The following is a 17,244-nucleotide window of genomic DNA, read 5'->3' on the forward strand; positions in this document are numbered from 1 at the left end:
TGTAAGGCTAATGTATCTACAACATTACTTCTACTTAATCAGAAGTTTCAGGAAAGAATCAAGAAATATCATTCACTTGGTAGGTACTTTTCCTGGGCTAGCAAAGTACCTTCAAAATATGCCATTTATTTTGGGGCCTTGCATCAGCAGTGTCTCAAATAAATTGCTTTTAGGTAGATTATGAAATAACTACACATAAACTAGAGCCAATTATTTGACAATAGGTAATATGCTTTTTAGAAAATTCCTTATATAAGTTAGCGAATCTTCCAACTTTACAGGGATATAGTGCTAAAAAAGCATGTTTTTAAATACTATTCCTCATAACGAGGGATTTACCAAAGGTTCAATATATATTCACCACTTCATTTTAAAAAGGTTTGAGGGTGCTTGCCAGTTACTAAAAAGGACTATAAATTTGACACAGAACATCCTTCGGAACCAACCTAAAATGTAACTCAACTTATCCATAACGAGCAGAACAGTTCCCAACTTTTATTCCCAGTCAGAAATTACAAATGGCTTAGCAAGAGAAATTATTTAGAATCTGTAAATTCATGAGTTCTTTCCTTGTTACCGTTTTCGAAGGAGGATGGGGAATGGAACAGGCAGGATAGCTCTTTTAGAAGCAACTGCTTCCTGGTAGTGTCACATCACTGTTTATTTGAATTTTAGATTAAGAACTGGTACTTAAGATTTTAAACTATACATCACTCATCACTCAAAATCTTTTAGCATTTCTACTATGTGCTTTTATGCCACTGTACATAATCATATAATTAATGACTTTATAAAAGACTAATAATTTTTAATCCCAAGCCATAAAAGCTATACTTATCAGTATTCAATTCTATATAAATTTCCATTCCAATTAACAAATTTGGACAGTCTCTGCAACTGATTTAGCACCATTATTTTTCTTTGTATTTATATCCTTTGCCTCCAAGTCCTATCAATTCTTCTTTAATAAAACATCTTTTTAAACCTAACTATAAAAACAGAGATTTGTAGCCAAAAAACCATGCTTCTTATAATTTCTCATATTCCTCCTTCTATCCCATTTCACTGGCTGAGGTAGTAGTGAACTAATTCAGGTTCTAGTCACCTCTTTCAGAACTACTGCAAAAGCGTTCTAAATAGGTCCCCTGTTCTTTCCAAACTATCTTGAAGATGGTCATCAATTCATTTTCTAACACTGCTTTCATGATGTTATGACTCAGTTCAATAATCTCCAATGGCCTCCCAAGGCCTAAAGCAATAATTCAGGACAAAGGTAAAAAATAATGAAAGAACTTTACATTTTGCCAACAACAACAAAAACATTTTTTGTTTCATAATATAAATTACCAAAAGCAAGAGCAACTGTAGAAGGCAGAGCATGGAGAAAGACAGGATGATAAAACCCTAATACCTTACTCTTCGAATCCCCCTCAGAATCCAGATCTACCACGTTTTCCATCTTAATACTGATTTAGAACATGCTTCAAAGACTAGATGAATGTCATTGTTAATGTTTACATTTCTCTCAACAGTTTCTATCCAGCATTTCCTTCACGTGTACTCAAAGCCCATTATTAACCAACTACCTTTTCGAAGTGAAGCCAAAGGTTTCTCCATGAAAAATGGTCAAGTGACAGGCTTCCGTCTCACTTCATTACTGCATTACAATAGATCCAAGCACAACAGCAAACAGCAAAATTACTACTTTCCTCATGATGGGAATTGGAGCTTATTCAAAAATTATGTAAACAACAATGTTAAATGCCCAAGTGTCAGAAGTCAGCCCAACTCAGTAAATAAAAGCCTCTTCCCATCGGGCTTCTCTATGTCTTTAACCATGCTCTGCACATTTCTCACTTTGTCTTTACTCACATCAGTCCTTGCAGTTCCTCTACATTTTCAAAACTGTGTTTTGCTCCAAAATCACAATATAATTATTAAAGAGCACATTTCTAAAGTAAACTTCTTTAAAAAGCCAAACTTTTTACCATGACCTGTAAGAGACCCCAAATGATCTAAGTTTACCCCACCTCCCCACCATCACCTGACCACGGTCTTACAAGTTTTTCTCATTAGTCTTCTTTAAAAAAAATAAAATAAAAAATATTTTATTTATTTATTCATGAGAGACACGGGGAGGGGGGGGTGGGCAGTGCAGGGACACAGGCAGAGGGAGAAGCAGGCTCCATGCAGAGAGCCCAATGTGGGACTTGATCCCGATCCCGGGACTCCAGGATCACGCCCTGGGCTAAAGGCAAGGACTCAACCACTGAGCCACCTCATTAGTCTTCTTACTAGACTTGCCAACACACACAGCTAATTCCTGCCTCAAGGCTTTTGCCTCCCTATGGGTTGCTTGGAAATTTTTACCTGCAGCTCAATCTCACCTCCTCAGAAAGGCATCTCTCAATGCCACTCTACTTAAACCACTCCCCACACACAACCCAATAATTTTCCATACCACCATCCTTATCACTATTCTGAGTTCCTTATTTATGTGCTTATTATCTGTACTCCCCTTATGGAGAACAAATGTGTCTTGCTTATTGCTATACCCTCACAGCCCAGAAGAGAACCTGTCTCTTTGTAGGTAATCAATCAATCATCAATTGAATGAATGAACAAACTGCTAAGAACCCGAGACTCACAGAGATGGCTTAACTATCCATGACTATAATCATGGATGTTCAGTGATTTACTAAAGCACTTAGGTTTCCAAATAGCTATCATCAATACAGAATTAGGGAACTTTATAGAGATAAGAGTCCCTGAGTAAGCAATATTCTCTCCTTTGTCTTCCAAACTTAGTATTCCACAAGTCAAAATTCCAAGAGAATGTCACCTCCTGAATCCCTAATGTTCAAAGATCAGAATTCCTCTTTGTTCCCATGCTGGAATACAAGATGAGACAAATCAGTATTCCTTTGTTAATCATTAGATTTTCCATTTGCAGATTTATCACTTTTTATTTTTCTACCTCACCTTAGTTTCTCTTACACACTTAATTCAGAAAATGAAACACTGAGTTGCTCTTCATCTTCTAATATCTTTAGTGTAATGATTTTGTGTAACGTGTTTTGAGTTACTTGTGTAAAGTGTTTTGAGTAACGCTTTGGGGTATGTCATTATCAAAACGTTATTCAGAAACATCACAATTGGCTTACTTCCCCATTGTGGAGGAATGAACTGAAAAAAATTTCATTTTCTCCTGGAAAATGAACCATTTGTAAAATCCTACAAGGAAAGCTATAAAGATCTCTCAGCAGGCAGTCACACTACCAGATTCTTGCTCTTTTATACATAAAAAGAGGTCCTACTGCTTGTTGGTAGGACACTTTCTGCCCCCCAAAATAACAAGACTTAAGCTAATAAACTCATAACTTGTAAGATTCTCCATCTCTAACAAATTTGATTTTATTCTCTTCCAAAATAAACAACTTCCCAAAAAGGAAAAGGGTAAGGAAACAATGTTCCTTTAAATATATACATACATGCAAGTACTAAAGCGAAAAAAAAAAAAAAAAAAATTTGGAAACTGTTTACAGACTACTATTGCAGATTTGACCTAAAACATGTAACTACTAAGAAAGAGTATCTCTAACCGCTACGTGAAAAAAAAATAATCTTTCTCAAAACATTAAGTCTCCTGGCTGGCTAATCCGCCACAAAGTCAATTGGCCTATTCGCGGCCAAAAAGAAAAAAAAGAAAAAAAAAAAAAGAAAAAAGGAAAACAAACAAACAAACCCCACAGGTTTCCCTTCCCTAAGAATGTCAACCATTTTGCCTCTTTTCCTCTCCGATTCAAGAGCCCAAACCACCCTGGCAGCAAATCCTCTGGCTCAGCAGCCAGGACCCGGTGGGAGAACTGCGCCTCCTCGGACCGCGGATGCTCAGATCCCACTTCCCCGGCGCGGTTTAGCTGGGGAGTCGCCACATCACAGCCGGAGGAGACTGGGCGGTGGCAGGACTTTGCCAGAACTCTCGCCTTCCCAAATCCGCACGCGCCACACCACTGGAGGCGCTCTCCCGTCGCGGCGGCTGGGTCAGGGTGCATGTTTTCCACTGGGCCAGCTCCCCGCCAGCGCGAGTGGAGAGGGAGGGGAATGAGGCGCTGCGGGGGGGTGGGGGTGGGGGGTGACACCCAGGCCAGGGAGAAGGTGAGCGGGGGTGGGGGTGCAGCGCAGGGCTCACGGCTGCCAGACGGACCAGCCGCAGAACTGCGCCTTTTCCCTGGGAGCAACCCAGACTGGCAGACAAAAGATTACGGGCGCCAAGGCCTTTCCATCCTCACCCGGGAGCCCGGCCAGCCCCCCGTATCCACAACGCTAGCTCCTCGAGGCCAACCGAGCTCCCGGTACGGGCGGGTGCCTAACTTCCGGGACGCAGCAGGATAGGGACCAGAGGGAGGAGGCCGGGAGCAGGCGGGGTGCACGTGCTCCCCGACTCCGAGACAGACAATAAAGAACAAGCCCGGGTTTCCGCGGCCGCCCCACCCTGCTCCTGACGGCTCCTGCCAGGGGGGGCGCCTTCGCCCGGAGGTCCACGGACAAAGCCCCTCGGGGCGGGGAAGGGGGCTCCGCCCGAGGCAGCGGGGGGTGCACACAAAAGACGGAGGGGAGCGCGGGGCTGCGCGGGGCTGCGCGGGGCGGAGGGCGCGGCACTCACCCACTGAGCCTGAGGAGCCTCTGCGCTTGGGCGCGGCCGGCGTGGAGGGGGGCGCGGCGGGGGCCGGGGCCGGGGGCGTCCACGCGGGCTCGGCCTGGGGGCTCACGCCGGCCGGGGGAGGAGGGGGAGGCCGGGCCGGAGGCTCATCGTCCTCGGGGAGCTTGGAGGGCGAGGCTGCGGCAGCGGAGGGCAGGGAGGGCGCGGGCCCCGCGGGCGACGTGGGGCTCGGGTCCCAAGACGGCGGCCGCTCCGGGGCGGCGGGGGGCGCGGTCGGCAGCGGCCCGCGGGGCGCGGGGGGCACGAAGTCACTGCCGAAGTCCAGCAGGGGCGCGCCGGGGACGGCGGCGGCGGCGGGGGGCACCGGGGCCGCGGACAGCCCGGCGGCGGGCTTCCTCTCCAGCACCTCCAGCTCCTCCAAGTCCTCGTCCTCGTCCTCCTCGTCTTCCTCCTCCTCGTCTTCCTCCTCGTCCTCGGGGTCCCTCACGAACTGGTACTTGAACGGGGGCTGAGGCCGGGGCGGGCTGTCCGAGGACGAGGAGACCAGAGGCGACTGGTCCATGTCTTCCATGGCCGGCGGGTCGGAGATGCTGCTGCAGCGGCTCGTCTCCACGGGACGCTGCTCCCCGGGGCCGCGGGCGGTTGTGGGGGTTGGGGAGGACTGACAGGGGCCGGGCCGAGAGAGCCCGGAGACCTGCAGTGGCGACGGCTCCCGGAACAATGAGACTGCTCCTCCTGCCTCTGCGCCCGTGATGCGCCACCCGCCCCGTCCCCAGTTGCCGCCACCGCCCAGGCGAGCGAAGGAGAGAGGCCAGCCGATTCTCCGCCCCGTTTGGCGTGACTTACCCTCCCCGCGCGGGGAGAGGCAGGGACTGGCGCGGGAGGGAGGGAGCCAATCGCCTACGGGATAGAGATGACGGGCAACCAGCCGGCCCAATGGAGAGACGGAAAGAGAAAAGTGGGTGGGGCCATTTGGACTTCCCCTCTCCTACCGGCTGGGGTGAGTCCGGTGGGCGGGGCTTGGAGCTGAGAGCCCCACCCTGCACCTTGGGTCAGATGCGGGGTGGGCCGGGGTCGCGGCTTTGCCCAGAGCCCGAGGGCAGCGGGCGGCTCGGGTGCCGCGTGGGCTTGCGCGGGGGCGGGCGACCTGCCGCAGGACTTGCGGGTTCCTGGCCCGCGCCCCCGGAAGGGCGTTATCCTGGGGGATTGGGGGTGGTAACTTTCCTCCCAGGAAAGGAAAAAACCCAGAGTGGTTGAAAGGTACTATGAAGTGTAGGCCCTAAGGATTTGAGTGTACGCTAAATATTAAAAGATTTTGAAATTAAAAGATTATTTTTTTAAAGCTTAAATGACTGGACCACCTCGTTACTACTACTTTCACCACCTTAAAAAGAAAAAAAATTTATTTATTTTTTTTATTTTCATTTTTTTTGGAGAGCTTTAAGGTCGTTCTCTGTCCAAACTGCAGACTCTGGATGAGGTAGGCAAAACAGAGCAGGGCTTGGACCGTCTGGAGGACTGGGCCCATTTCAAAGTCTGCTCATCCAGGAGGGTTTGGGGATCTGCCTGCTGCTGGACTCGTACGTGGTAGAAGGATGAGTCACCCAAAGAGAGAGAGAGAAAGAGGAGGAAAGTGGAAACATAATGATGCCTTGGAAGGCAAATTTGATTCACATTACATTTCAGTCACCTTAGGCTCATGAGTCAACATTTAAGATGATTCAGGCCTTCTGGGAGTCAGGAAGCCCGGTATTCATTTGTTTGATATGCTGAAAAGAGCATAATCTCCCCCGTTCCACTTTTTCCAAGACTGAAAAGGAAGTTTAAAGGAAAGTGGTCGAAAAAACATAAAAGTATCAGCATGCAAAAGTTTAGAGAACCCCTTTTATGTTTCTGGTATACCTTACAAAAATATTCACTGCATTCCTATTCTGGAGGCCCTGGAGACAGAGATAACTTGCTTTCAGATAGCTCACAGTCTAGGACCTCACTGTCCAATATATTAGTCATCAGGCCACTTGTGGCTATTGAGCCTTTTAAGTGTGACTGGACTGAAATGAGATATGCTGTAAATTTAAAATGCATACTAGAGGAGTGCCTGAGTGGCTCAGTTGGTTAAGCATCCTGCTTGATTTTAGCTCAGGTCATGATCTCAGGCTGATGGGATCCAGGCCTGGGTCAGGCTCCTCCATCAGTCCAAAGTCTGCTGGAAATTTTCTCTCTCTCCCTCTCCCTCTCCCTTTGTCCCTACCCCCCAAAGTAAATAAATCTTTAAAAAAATAAAATGCACACGAGATTTTGAGTGGTAGCAGCAAAAAATGAAAACACCTCAATTTTTATATGCTGACATTTTATCATTGATATTGTCAATATATTGGAATAAGTATACTAAAATTATTGTCACTTTTTTTTTACTTCTTAAAGGCAGCTTCTAGGATAGTTTAAATACACATATGATCACGTCATATTTCTGTTGGACACTGCTAGTCTAAATGATTAAGAAATTTTGATTGCTATGGGAATCATTGGTTATTTAAACAAATTCTTAGCTCAAACTAATTAATATTACTCTAGGCTTAATTTAGGTATAAAAAAGGAGAGGCAGTGGTTGGGGAAGGAAGGAGGAGAGATGATAGGTGGAACAAGATTTTTAGAGCAGCAAAACTATTCTGTACAATAATATAATGGTGGATATATCACATCATACATTTGGCAAAACCCACAGAACTATACATCATCATTAGTGAACCCTAATGTAAGCTGTGGACGTCAGTTAATAATATATCAATACTGGTTCATCACAACAAACATACCATACCAATGTAATATGTTAGTAATAGGGAAACTGGTTGGAGAGGGGGCATGGGAGAGTATGAGAACTCTCTGTACTTTCTGTTCAGTTTTTCTGTAAATCTAAAACTGCTCTAAGAAATAAAATGTATTAATTCTTAGAAAAGGGAAAGAGAAAGCAAGATTTCCTGGGAATGTTACCTGACCAGGTTAATTATCAGCAATATATTCAGGACCTGGCATATCCATGCCACAAAGTCAAACTGGTTTTATTTCTACAAAATGGCTGTGAGGTGCTTTGAATTTGTTTGGTTTTATCTTGTGTTTTTTTTAAAGAGTAGGAAGAGAGAAATATTAATGTAGAATTTGGGGATGGGGGCAGCACCCGTGGCTCAGTGATTTGGTGCTGCCTTCAGCCCAGGGCGTGATCCTGGAGACCCAGGATTGAGTCCGATGTCGGGCTCCCTGCATGGAGCCTGCTCCTCCCTCTGCCTGTGCCTCTGCCTCTCTCTCTCTCTCTCTCTGTCTTTCATGATTAAATAAATAAAATCTAAAAAAAAAAAAGAATTTGGGGATGGAAGTTTAATGTCATACTAAAAATTTTAAGCAAAGCAGATTCCTACAATGATAATTAAAATAATCATGTTTCAAGTATTTGTCAAATATTATCAAAAATATATATTATTTTTAACCGCATATACATACAAAAAAAAACTAGCAAAATTTTATGGTACAAACTTTTTCTAATAAGTAACAATTTAGCTATCAGTAGTTCAGTCTTCTTCATACTGCTTTTCCCACAATTATTGTTCTGAAACTCCCTAATGGAATGATTTTATAGTTTTCACATACATTATTTGTAAGTTGTTTATATGAGATCTCTGCATCCATATATCTGTGTGCCTACTATTACTAAAATGGTCTCAAGAGAATATCTTTAACTTATTAAAAGTGGCAGAAAACGGGGCACCTGGGTGGCTCAGTTGGTTAAGGTTCTGACTCTTGATTTTGGCTCAGATCATGATCTTGAAGTCATGGGATTGAGCCCCACATCAGGCTCCACATTCAGTGCAGAATTGGCTTGAGATTCTCTGCCTCTTCCTCTGCCCCTCCTCCCACTTGTGTACACACTCTCTATCCTTAAAAGAAATAAATAAAATCTTTTTTTTAAACTGTCATAAAAGGATAATTACAGAAAAGTGGTAGATTTACAGCTTTTATAATAAATAGCAGTAAATATTGAGGCAATAATCGGAAGCAGAAAAGAAATAAAAATTGTATATTATTGAGCTCAATGACTTCTAAAATGTAATTTTTGATGGATGAATTAAGAGTAAGGAGTTTACCTAGTGTTTATAGAATGGTCAACAAAGCATAAGAAAAAGGAAATGTCACTGATACACCAGAATTAAAAGGAGAGTTAGTTACTCCATGTAAATAATGTAACTTAGTTAGTGTAACTCCATGTAAATATCACTCTTACTAACAAGAAAATTCTGATGGGCATTTGAAATGCTTAAAAGAGGAATATAAATTCTTGATCATAATAATAATTAGAAAAAGAATTACTCAATTATTTTTCAAATTATCTTACCAGAACTAGATTAAAGTTTCCAGATACCACAAGTTAGTAACTATTCTCTTAGAATACTACAAGATATCCATTCAGCTTGATGGAATTCTAGAATCTCAGAGTTGGAAGGACTCTAGGAAGTCAGGTTGACCAATCTCTCTCCCATTACAAGAATTCCTTATAGAAGGATTTTTTTTTTAATTGGTCATCCATGGCATATTAAAAACAGCCACAAACTCTTTGCAACAACTCCCATCCAAGATAGGGTGAATTTTCCCACCTATTCTGAGCTAGCATTGTGACTTTCTTGACCCATAAAATGCCCTGGAAGTGAGTTCCAAGCCTGACCAGCAGAGGCATTGCAGTTTCCCTCCTCATTCTCAGCACACTGAAGGCTGAATGTGAGATACAGGGGGAGACAGACCTAGCTGTCCCAACCATAGAGCTGAGGTCCCAGAAATGTGAGGCCATCTCAGACTCTGCAGTCAACTCACAGAATCATGAAAAATAATGAATCTTTGTTGTTTTAAACTACTACCTTTTGGGGATGGTCATTACACAGCAAAAACTAATTTAAACATCATCTATTCTGTGCTTTATTCATTCATAGATGAAATATTTATTGGGTATTTACTCTGCACCAAGCACTTGGGAATACAGCATTGAAGATATCAGCACAAATGTGCTTGAACATTTTCAGTACAGGGAGACTCACTACTTCAGGAAATATCCCATTCAATTTCTATAGAATCCTACCTTATTGCAGAAGGCTGAATTGATCCCTAATCTGGTAGACATTAACTTGTTAGTTAACTGTCCTTGTAATCATGTTTGCCTCCTGAAAGAGTTAAAAGGCATAGGATAGCTATACTCTTGTCTACATATTGCAGGATGTGGACTCAAGTTGGTTCAGCAACCACAGGAGAAAGATGAGAGGTAGATTCCTGACAAATCTATTTCAAGAGCTGTGCACAACTTTTTTGTTTACTGAAAATGACTTGCCAATATTCAAGAGCACCATTGAATTACATTCAACCTTTCAATTAAAAAAAAAAAAAACTGAAACATCATGTTGGCACTCCTAAGGGAAAAACTAACAGCTTGCTATGTCATTGTCCCTACCATTTTGCATGAAATGCATCTTTTTCTGAAATGCAGCTCATCATTCTGGCTAACATCTTGACTTATACTAAGTTCATTCTGTAATAAGAATTGAAATATAAATATAGTGAGATCAACATCTTCAGCCATATAGTTAAGCATAAAAATTAGTGCTGGACTTAAAATCAAGTTTTTAAGTTCCAAAAAGAAATCACGTAATAGTGAAAGTGAAAGTCACAATTAAAATTGAACCTAGTCTTTCTCTTTTAACCTTTTTGAGTCCTCTGCATTAATACTGTATTCCCTTAGGCTAAGTTCAATATGTACCATTTCTCTGGTGAAATGTATTGTGATGTAACAGAAAAACTATTTTTGATTCAGGAGAAAATTAATTTTGATCTAGCAGCACAAATTTAAGCAGAGAAATTCCTAAACCATCTTAGACAAACAAAAATTTACCCTCATGAGAAAAAAGAACTATAGAAAAAAGTTCATAAAATTATCTGAGTTATAAATAATTCGTTCCAACATCTCTCCTATTCTTCCTAATACCTAAAGACTGAAGTGTAATTTCTGCTGCTTTATCTTCTATGGAAATAGAAACCAGGTAATCACTATCTTTACAATAAACATTACTCATTTATTCAGCTAAAATCTATAGAGCTTCTAGGTTCTGGTGATATAGAATGAATAAAACATACTTATTAACATTAAGGAACATATAATTGAGTTTACATAAGAATATATAGGAATATACATATAAGTAAATGTAAATATATTCATATGTATGCATATATGTGTGTATATAGAATAGACATACTAATGTAACTCATACTATAAATGTACAATATACATATCATATACTCATAATTAATACAATATAATTCATACTATATGTGTATATATATTAGAGAGAGAGAGACAGATGCACAAACAGACATATTCCAGCAGGATTTGGGGAAGGCTTCACAAAAGAAATTAATCTTTTAAGGTAGAGTAAGAAGGAAAGTTATCCAATGAAGAGGGAATAGCACCTGCAGAGGCAGGGAGGACTGAAACTCCAGCACAGATTCAAGGCATAGAGAGACCTCTGGGATGGTTAACTGAAGATAAACCCAGAAAAATAAACTAAATACAGACTGTGAAGAGTCTTGAATGCCATGCTAAAGAGTGAAGGTGGTATTCTCTAAGTAAAGAGTTATTAAAAGTCTTTAAGCAACATGGTGAGAAAAGGGAACCTGGATGGCTCAGTCAGTTTCTGACTCTTGGTTTCAGTTCACATTGTGATCTTGCAGTCATGAGATCGAGCCCCACATTGGGCTCCTCGAGAAGTCTGCTTCAGATTCTCTCTCTCCCTCTCCCTCTGCCCCCCACTATCACTCACTCTCTCTCTTCAATCAATCTTTTTAAAACTAGTGGGGTGACATGATAGCTAATTTATAAAAATAACACTGATCGGGGATGGGTTGTGGACACTAGAGAAAGTAAACAATATTTAAGATACAATTCTAATATTACATGTAATCTTTGCCCAATAACTTGGTTATAGCTACTGTGGCTTAAGTGGAACATAATTACTACTTGTAATTTAAGCAACAATTGATGAGGGCAGGAACCAATAGCTTAGGGAATAGGAGAAGATAAATTTGAAAAACACTGAAGGAACTTGAAGACTAATAGGATAGAGGGGCTGATGGAAAAGAAGAAAAAAAAGGCTGAAATAAGCTTAATGCTGAGGTGGCAAGGTAAATTGGTGCTATACCAGTACAAATGCAAAAAAAAATCAGGAGAGAAAGCACAAAACTGGTGAGTAATGCTGGGGACAATATAATGACATTAGTTTTTAGATACAATGAACTTGAGTCGCCTGTAAAATATTGGAGTAGAAACAATGAGGAAGCAGCTGCAAAGCCAGGGCTGGGGCTTAGGATGGAGATTTAGTCTGGAGACCAGGTACCTAAACTCATAAGTTAAGTTTTATGGGTAAAGGTTTGGAGCAAAATTTTAGGCTGGAAACAATGGACCAGGTTGATTGCATACTGTCTGCTGCCCTCAGAGAAAAAGGCCTAGAAAGGAGCCATGGGAAACAACGAGGTGAAGTACCTCTGGACATACTTGAACAATGAATGCTATTTATATTTAACCTTTACTTTTCCCTTTTCCAGTTAAAATAAATAAAAGCAAAATAAAATAACAACAACAACATAACAACACCCTTTTGCTTTTCTTCCTAAGTCAAGTTCTTTAGTTTGCAGTTATCATTTTATCTTTTCCATCCACCTTAAATATTATACTTGGAACTCAAAATAGGTTTCCAGTAAGTACTCAATTATATTTAGCACTAAGTAGTCTATAGTAATAGGGACAACACCAATAATTTAAACCACAGATAATCCTCAAACTCTCATTAAGCTGGTCACTCTAACCTCTCAGCCAAAAACAAGTAGTAGAATTGCCTTGTGAACTTTTGCCTCTACATATACTAACCATCCTCTAATGAAGATACTGAAAAGAAGGAAATGGTTGAAAGAAAAGCAATAAGAGATTAAGCAAGCTCCATTAAGTTAAAAAATTAGACAATAAATGATCCTTTCATATACCACTTGTATTTATGAGGTATAGGATTCTTTTTTAATCAACAGATATATCTTGCTCATTATTCAACTTGTTTTCTACTTTCCAGAGAACTCAGGAATACATTCATCACTGGAGATGTATATTGCCTTGCAAGTGTCTTTTTTAAAACTCACTTTCCTTTTATTGCTACAAACTCACTGTGATCTGGCATTTCCATCTTATCTTAGTATTATTTATTGTCCTGGATGGAAATCTTTCCTGTCGAGTAGTAGTAGAAATGTAAGTCATTTGTGCATAAGGTACCTAGAAGAGTCAAAAGCTAGAGGTGAGGAATTGAACAGTGGGTATCAGGGGCTAGAGGGAGGGGAAATGGGGAGTTAGTGTTTAATGAGTAGACAGTTTCAATACAAGATGATGAAAAGGTACTGGAGATGGATGGTGGTGGTGGTTGTACAACAATGTAAATATATGAAACGCCACTGAACTGTGTGCACTTAAAAATGGTTAAAATGGTAAATTTTATGTCATGTATATTTTGCCACACTAAGAATTTTTAATTGCAATTTAAAAAAATTAATAGAAGTTTTGGAAGATAAACTTGAAAAACCTTGCAAGAAATAGAAAAAAAAGAACAAAAAGGTATATCAGCAACAAACAAGTAGAAATTATAGGTTTTTTTTTAAAGTGTTATCATTTACAACAGCACAAGAAAACATGAAATATTTAAGGATGGATTAAATAAAATATGCCCACTACCATTACACTGCAAATATGGCTGAGAGGAAATTTTAATAACTAGAAGGACTTCAACTTGATTTCAAGATTCATGATAAAGCTACAATGATTAAGACAGTGTGGTACTAGCATAAAGATAGACAAATAGATCAATGGAATAGAATAGAGTCCAGAAATAGACCCATACTATATAGCTAATTAAGTTTTGACAAAAGTACCAAGGTATTTCAATGGGGAAAAGATAGTCTTTTCAACAAATAGTGCCAGAACAAATGGACATCCATATGCAAAAAAAATAAATAAATGAAAGTCAATCAATAAAAAGAATTTTTATTCTAATCTCAAATCATATGCAAAACATTAACTCAAAATGAATCATGGGCCTAAATAGAACAGCTATAAACTATAAAACCGTAAGATTTCTCAGAGTAAACATAGAATAAAATCTTGGCAAGGATATACGCTTTTGCAAGTATAAAATGGTACAATCACTTTAGAAAATCATTTGGCAATTTCTTAGGAAGTTAAACATACCTAAAACCCAGATATTCCATACCGAGGTATTTTTTCCGAAGAAATGAAGACTGGGAATAACCCCCGTGTCCATTAACTGGTGAAAGGACCTGCAATTTGTGGCTTTGGAATCCCACCCTGCAATAAAAAGAAACAAGCTATTTAGGTACATAGTATGAAAGAAACTCCAATGAATTCTATTAAGTGAACAAAGCAAGACACAAAAGCCCATATACTCTCTGATTCTGTTTATGTGATATTTTAAAACAGGCGAAACTCAGGGGGGAGAGGGAAAGGAAGGAGGGTGACTGCAGAGGGGATGAGGGAAGTTTTTGGAGTAATAGTGGTGACGGCTACATGACTATATACATTGTCAAACTCATTGAACTGTACAATTAAAATGGGTGGACTTTCTTGGATAAAATTTTTATCTCAACAAAGATGGATTTTAAAAAATAGACAAAGAAACATAAGACAAGAGATAAGAAACTTAAATGATTAATTTGAAAGACTTATGAGTCACTAACAAGAGATCCACAAAGAAAGAACAGAAAAAACACCAAGTTTCCTATTAATCTAGTTTGCCGTCTAGAAAGGTGAATTTGCAGTATGGCAGTTCATGCTCCATGACAGAGCATTATTCAAGTTTATATTTTAACTTAACCTTATAAATGTCTGATCTTTTGAATGTCAGGAAATGTTTTAAGACTATTTCTTAAACAGTTTTCCTTCTCTAAACCTCCCTTTTTCGTGATGAAATTGATAGTGCTATAAATGCAAATCTACCTTCAGTTGTTATTTAGATCTTAGAATTGGGGTTGCTTGTTATTTTCAGATGACTATATACTATGCAACTTTTTTATTTAGATCTAGTTTTTCTCCTGTTTTCCCCCAAAAAACTTAATTTATTTAAACTAAACAAACAAAAAAAACAGTTCACCCATTTCTCCCACTCCTCACCCCCCACCTTTGACAGCTACCAATCTGTTCCCTATTATCTATGAGCTTGGGTTTTGTATTTTAGATACACATATAAGTGAAGTCATATGGTATTTGTCTTTCTCTATCTGACTCATTTCACTCAACATAATACCTTGTAGGTAAAAAAAAAATACCTTGTAGGTCCATCCGTGTTCTTCAAACGACAAGATCTCATCCTTTTTTATGACTAATATTCCATAATATGTGTATTTGTGTGTGTATATATATATATAGCATATGTATATATAACATGCGTATACACACACACAACACATTTTCTTTATCCATTTATCTATTCTATTAACCATCAGATTGTTTCCATATCTTAGTCATTGTAAATAATACCACAGTAAACATAGGAGTGTATATATCTCTCTAGTTAGTGTTTTTGGTTTCTTTGGATAAATACTCTGTAGTGGAATATTGGATCATATGGTACTTCTATTTTTAATATTTTAAGGAACCTCCATACTGTCTCCCACAGTGGCTATACCAATTTGCATTCCTACCAACCATTCCTTTTTCTCCACATCCTGTTATTTCTTGTCTTTTTGATACTAGCCATTCTGACTAGTTTGAGGTGAGATCTCATTGTGGTTTTAACTTGCATTTTCCTGATGATTAATGATATTGAGCATCTTTTCATGTGCCTGTTGGTCTTTCATGTGTCTTCTTTAGGAAAATACCTATTCAGATCTTCTAAACATTTTTAATTCAGATTTTCTTTTGCTCTTGAGTTGTATGAGTTTTTAAGTATATTTTTTATATTAACCCCTTATTAGGTATATGATTTACAAATATTTTCTCCCATTTGGTAGATTATCTTTTCATTTTCTTGATGACTTTCTTTGCTATACAGAGCTTTATAGTTAATATAGTACTTTGTATTTGTTTACTTTACTTCTGTAAGTAAACAGATTGGTGTCAGATTAAAAAAATCATTGCTAAGACCTGTGTCAAGGAGCTTACCGCCTATGTTTCTTCTAGGAGTCTTATGGCTTCAGGTCTTGCATGCAAACCTTTAATCCATTTTTTTTCTTTAATCCATTTTGAATTAAGTTTTATGTATGGTGTAAAATGGTAGTCCAGTTTCATTGTTTTGCATATGGCTGTCCAATTTTCCTAACACCATTTATGGAAGAGGCTATCCTTTCTTTCATTGTATATTCTTGGCTCCTTTATTGTAAACTAATTGAGCATATATGTGTAGGTTCAATTCTGGGGTCTCTATTCTGTTCTAGTTATCTATGGGTCTGTTTTTATGCCTATATACTGTTTTAATTACTATTGCTTTGTAATATAAAATAAATAGTTTAAAATAAGAGACTGTAATGCTCAAAGAGACCCATACCAAAACATATTATAATTAAAATGTCAAAAGTTGGGGCACATGGGCGGCTCAGCAGTTGAGCATTTGCCTTTGGTTCAGGTTGTGATCCCAGGGTCCTGGGATTCAGTCCTGCATCAGGCTCCCCACAGAAGCCTGCTTCTTCCTTTGCCTATGTCTCTGCCTCTCTCTCTTTGTGTCTCTCATGAATAAATAAATAAAATATTTTTAAAAATAATAATAATTAATTTAAATGTAAAAGGAATAAATTCTCCAATTGAAAGACAGTGGTTGAATGGATAAAAAAACAAGTTCCATCTATATGCTTCCTACAAGAAACTACTTTAGATGTAAGAACACATACAGAAACTGAAAGTAAAGGGATGGAAAAAAATATTTCATGTAAATGGAAACCAAAAGAAAGCTAGAGTAATCATACTTACAGCAGACATAATAGATTTCAGAAGAAAGACTGTAGTGAGACAAAGTAGGTATTACATGATGATAAAGAGGTTGATCCAACAAGAGGATATAACAATTGTAAATATTTATATACCTGACATAGGGTACCAAGGTGTATAAAGCAAATATTAATAGACATAAAAAAACCTAAATTTTACTACCATACATAAAGGGAGAAATAATCATACAATAATGGAAGGAAACTGTAGTACCCCACTTACATCAAAAGATAGATCCCCAGATAAAATCAATAAAGAATCGGGATCCCTGGGTGGCAGAGCGGTTTGGCGCCTGCCTTTGGCCAAGGGCGCGATCCTGGAGACACGGGATTGAGTCCCACGTCGGGCTCCCAGTGCATGGAGCCTGCTTCTCCCTCTGCCTGTGTCTCTGCCTCTGTGTGTATGTGTGACTATCATCAATAAATAAAAATTTTTAAAAAATCAATAAAGAATCATCAACCTCAAATGACATGTTGGATACGATGGACTTAGATATTTGCAGAACATCCCATCCCAAAGCAAC

At 39.5% G+C, this 17,244-nt stretch overlaps 1 protein-coding gene and 1 long non-coding RNA gene across 4 annotated transcripts in view; both read right to left on the reverse strand.

The window, feature by feature from the left end:
- RTN4 (reticulon 4) overlaps positions 1-5,496 on the reverse strand; it is a 70,470-nt gene extending 64,974 nt beyond the window's left edge. The window contains exon 1 of one of the 3 annotated variants that reach the window (XM_025467282.3): positions 4,667-5,496. In XM_025467282.3, coding sequence (XP_025323067.1) covers positions 4,667-5,234 — 568 coding nt within the window. In that variant the 5' untranslated portion in view covers positions 5,235-5,496. The remainder of the gene's footprint in view (positions 1-4,666) is intronic. The other 2 variants (XM_025467289.3, XM_025467296.3) reach the window with 2 other exon arrangements.
- A 469-nt stretch (positions 5,497-5,965) lies between these two features.
- On the reverse strand, positions 5,966-9,126 carry LOC125755955 (uncharacterized). Its single transcript, XR_007413611.1, has 4 exons — positions 9,048-9,126; positions 8,424-8,592; positions 6,354-6,473; positions 5,966-6,235 (listed from the first exon to the last, which is right to left on the reverse strand). It is a non-coding gene; the product is annotated as an uncharacterized LOC125755955 (long non-coding RNA).
- Positions 9,127-17,244: the final 8,118 nt, after the last annotated feature.

The sequence above is a fragment of the Canis lupus genome, chromosome 10, assembly GCF_003254725.2.
Source record: "Canis lupus dingo isolate Sandy chromosome 10, ASM325472v2, whole genome shotgun sequence".
NCBI classification, from domain to species: domain Eukaryota; kingdom Metazoa; phylum Chordata; class Mammalia; order Carnivora; family Canidae; genus Canis; species Canis lupus.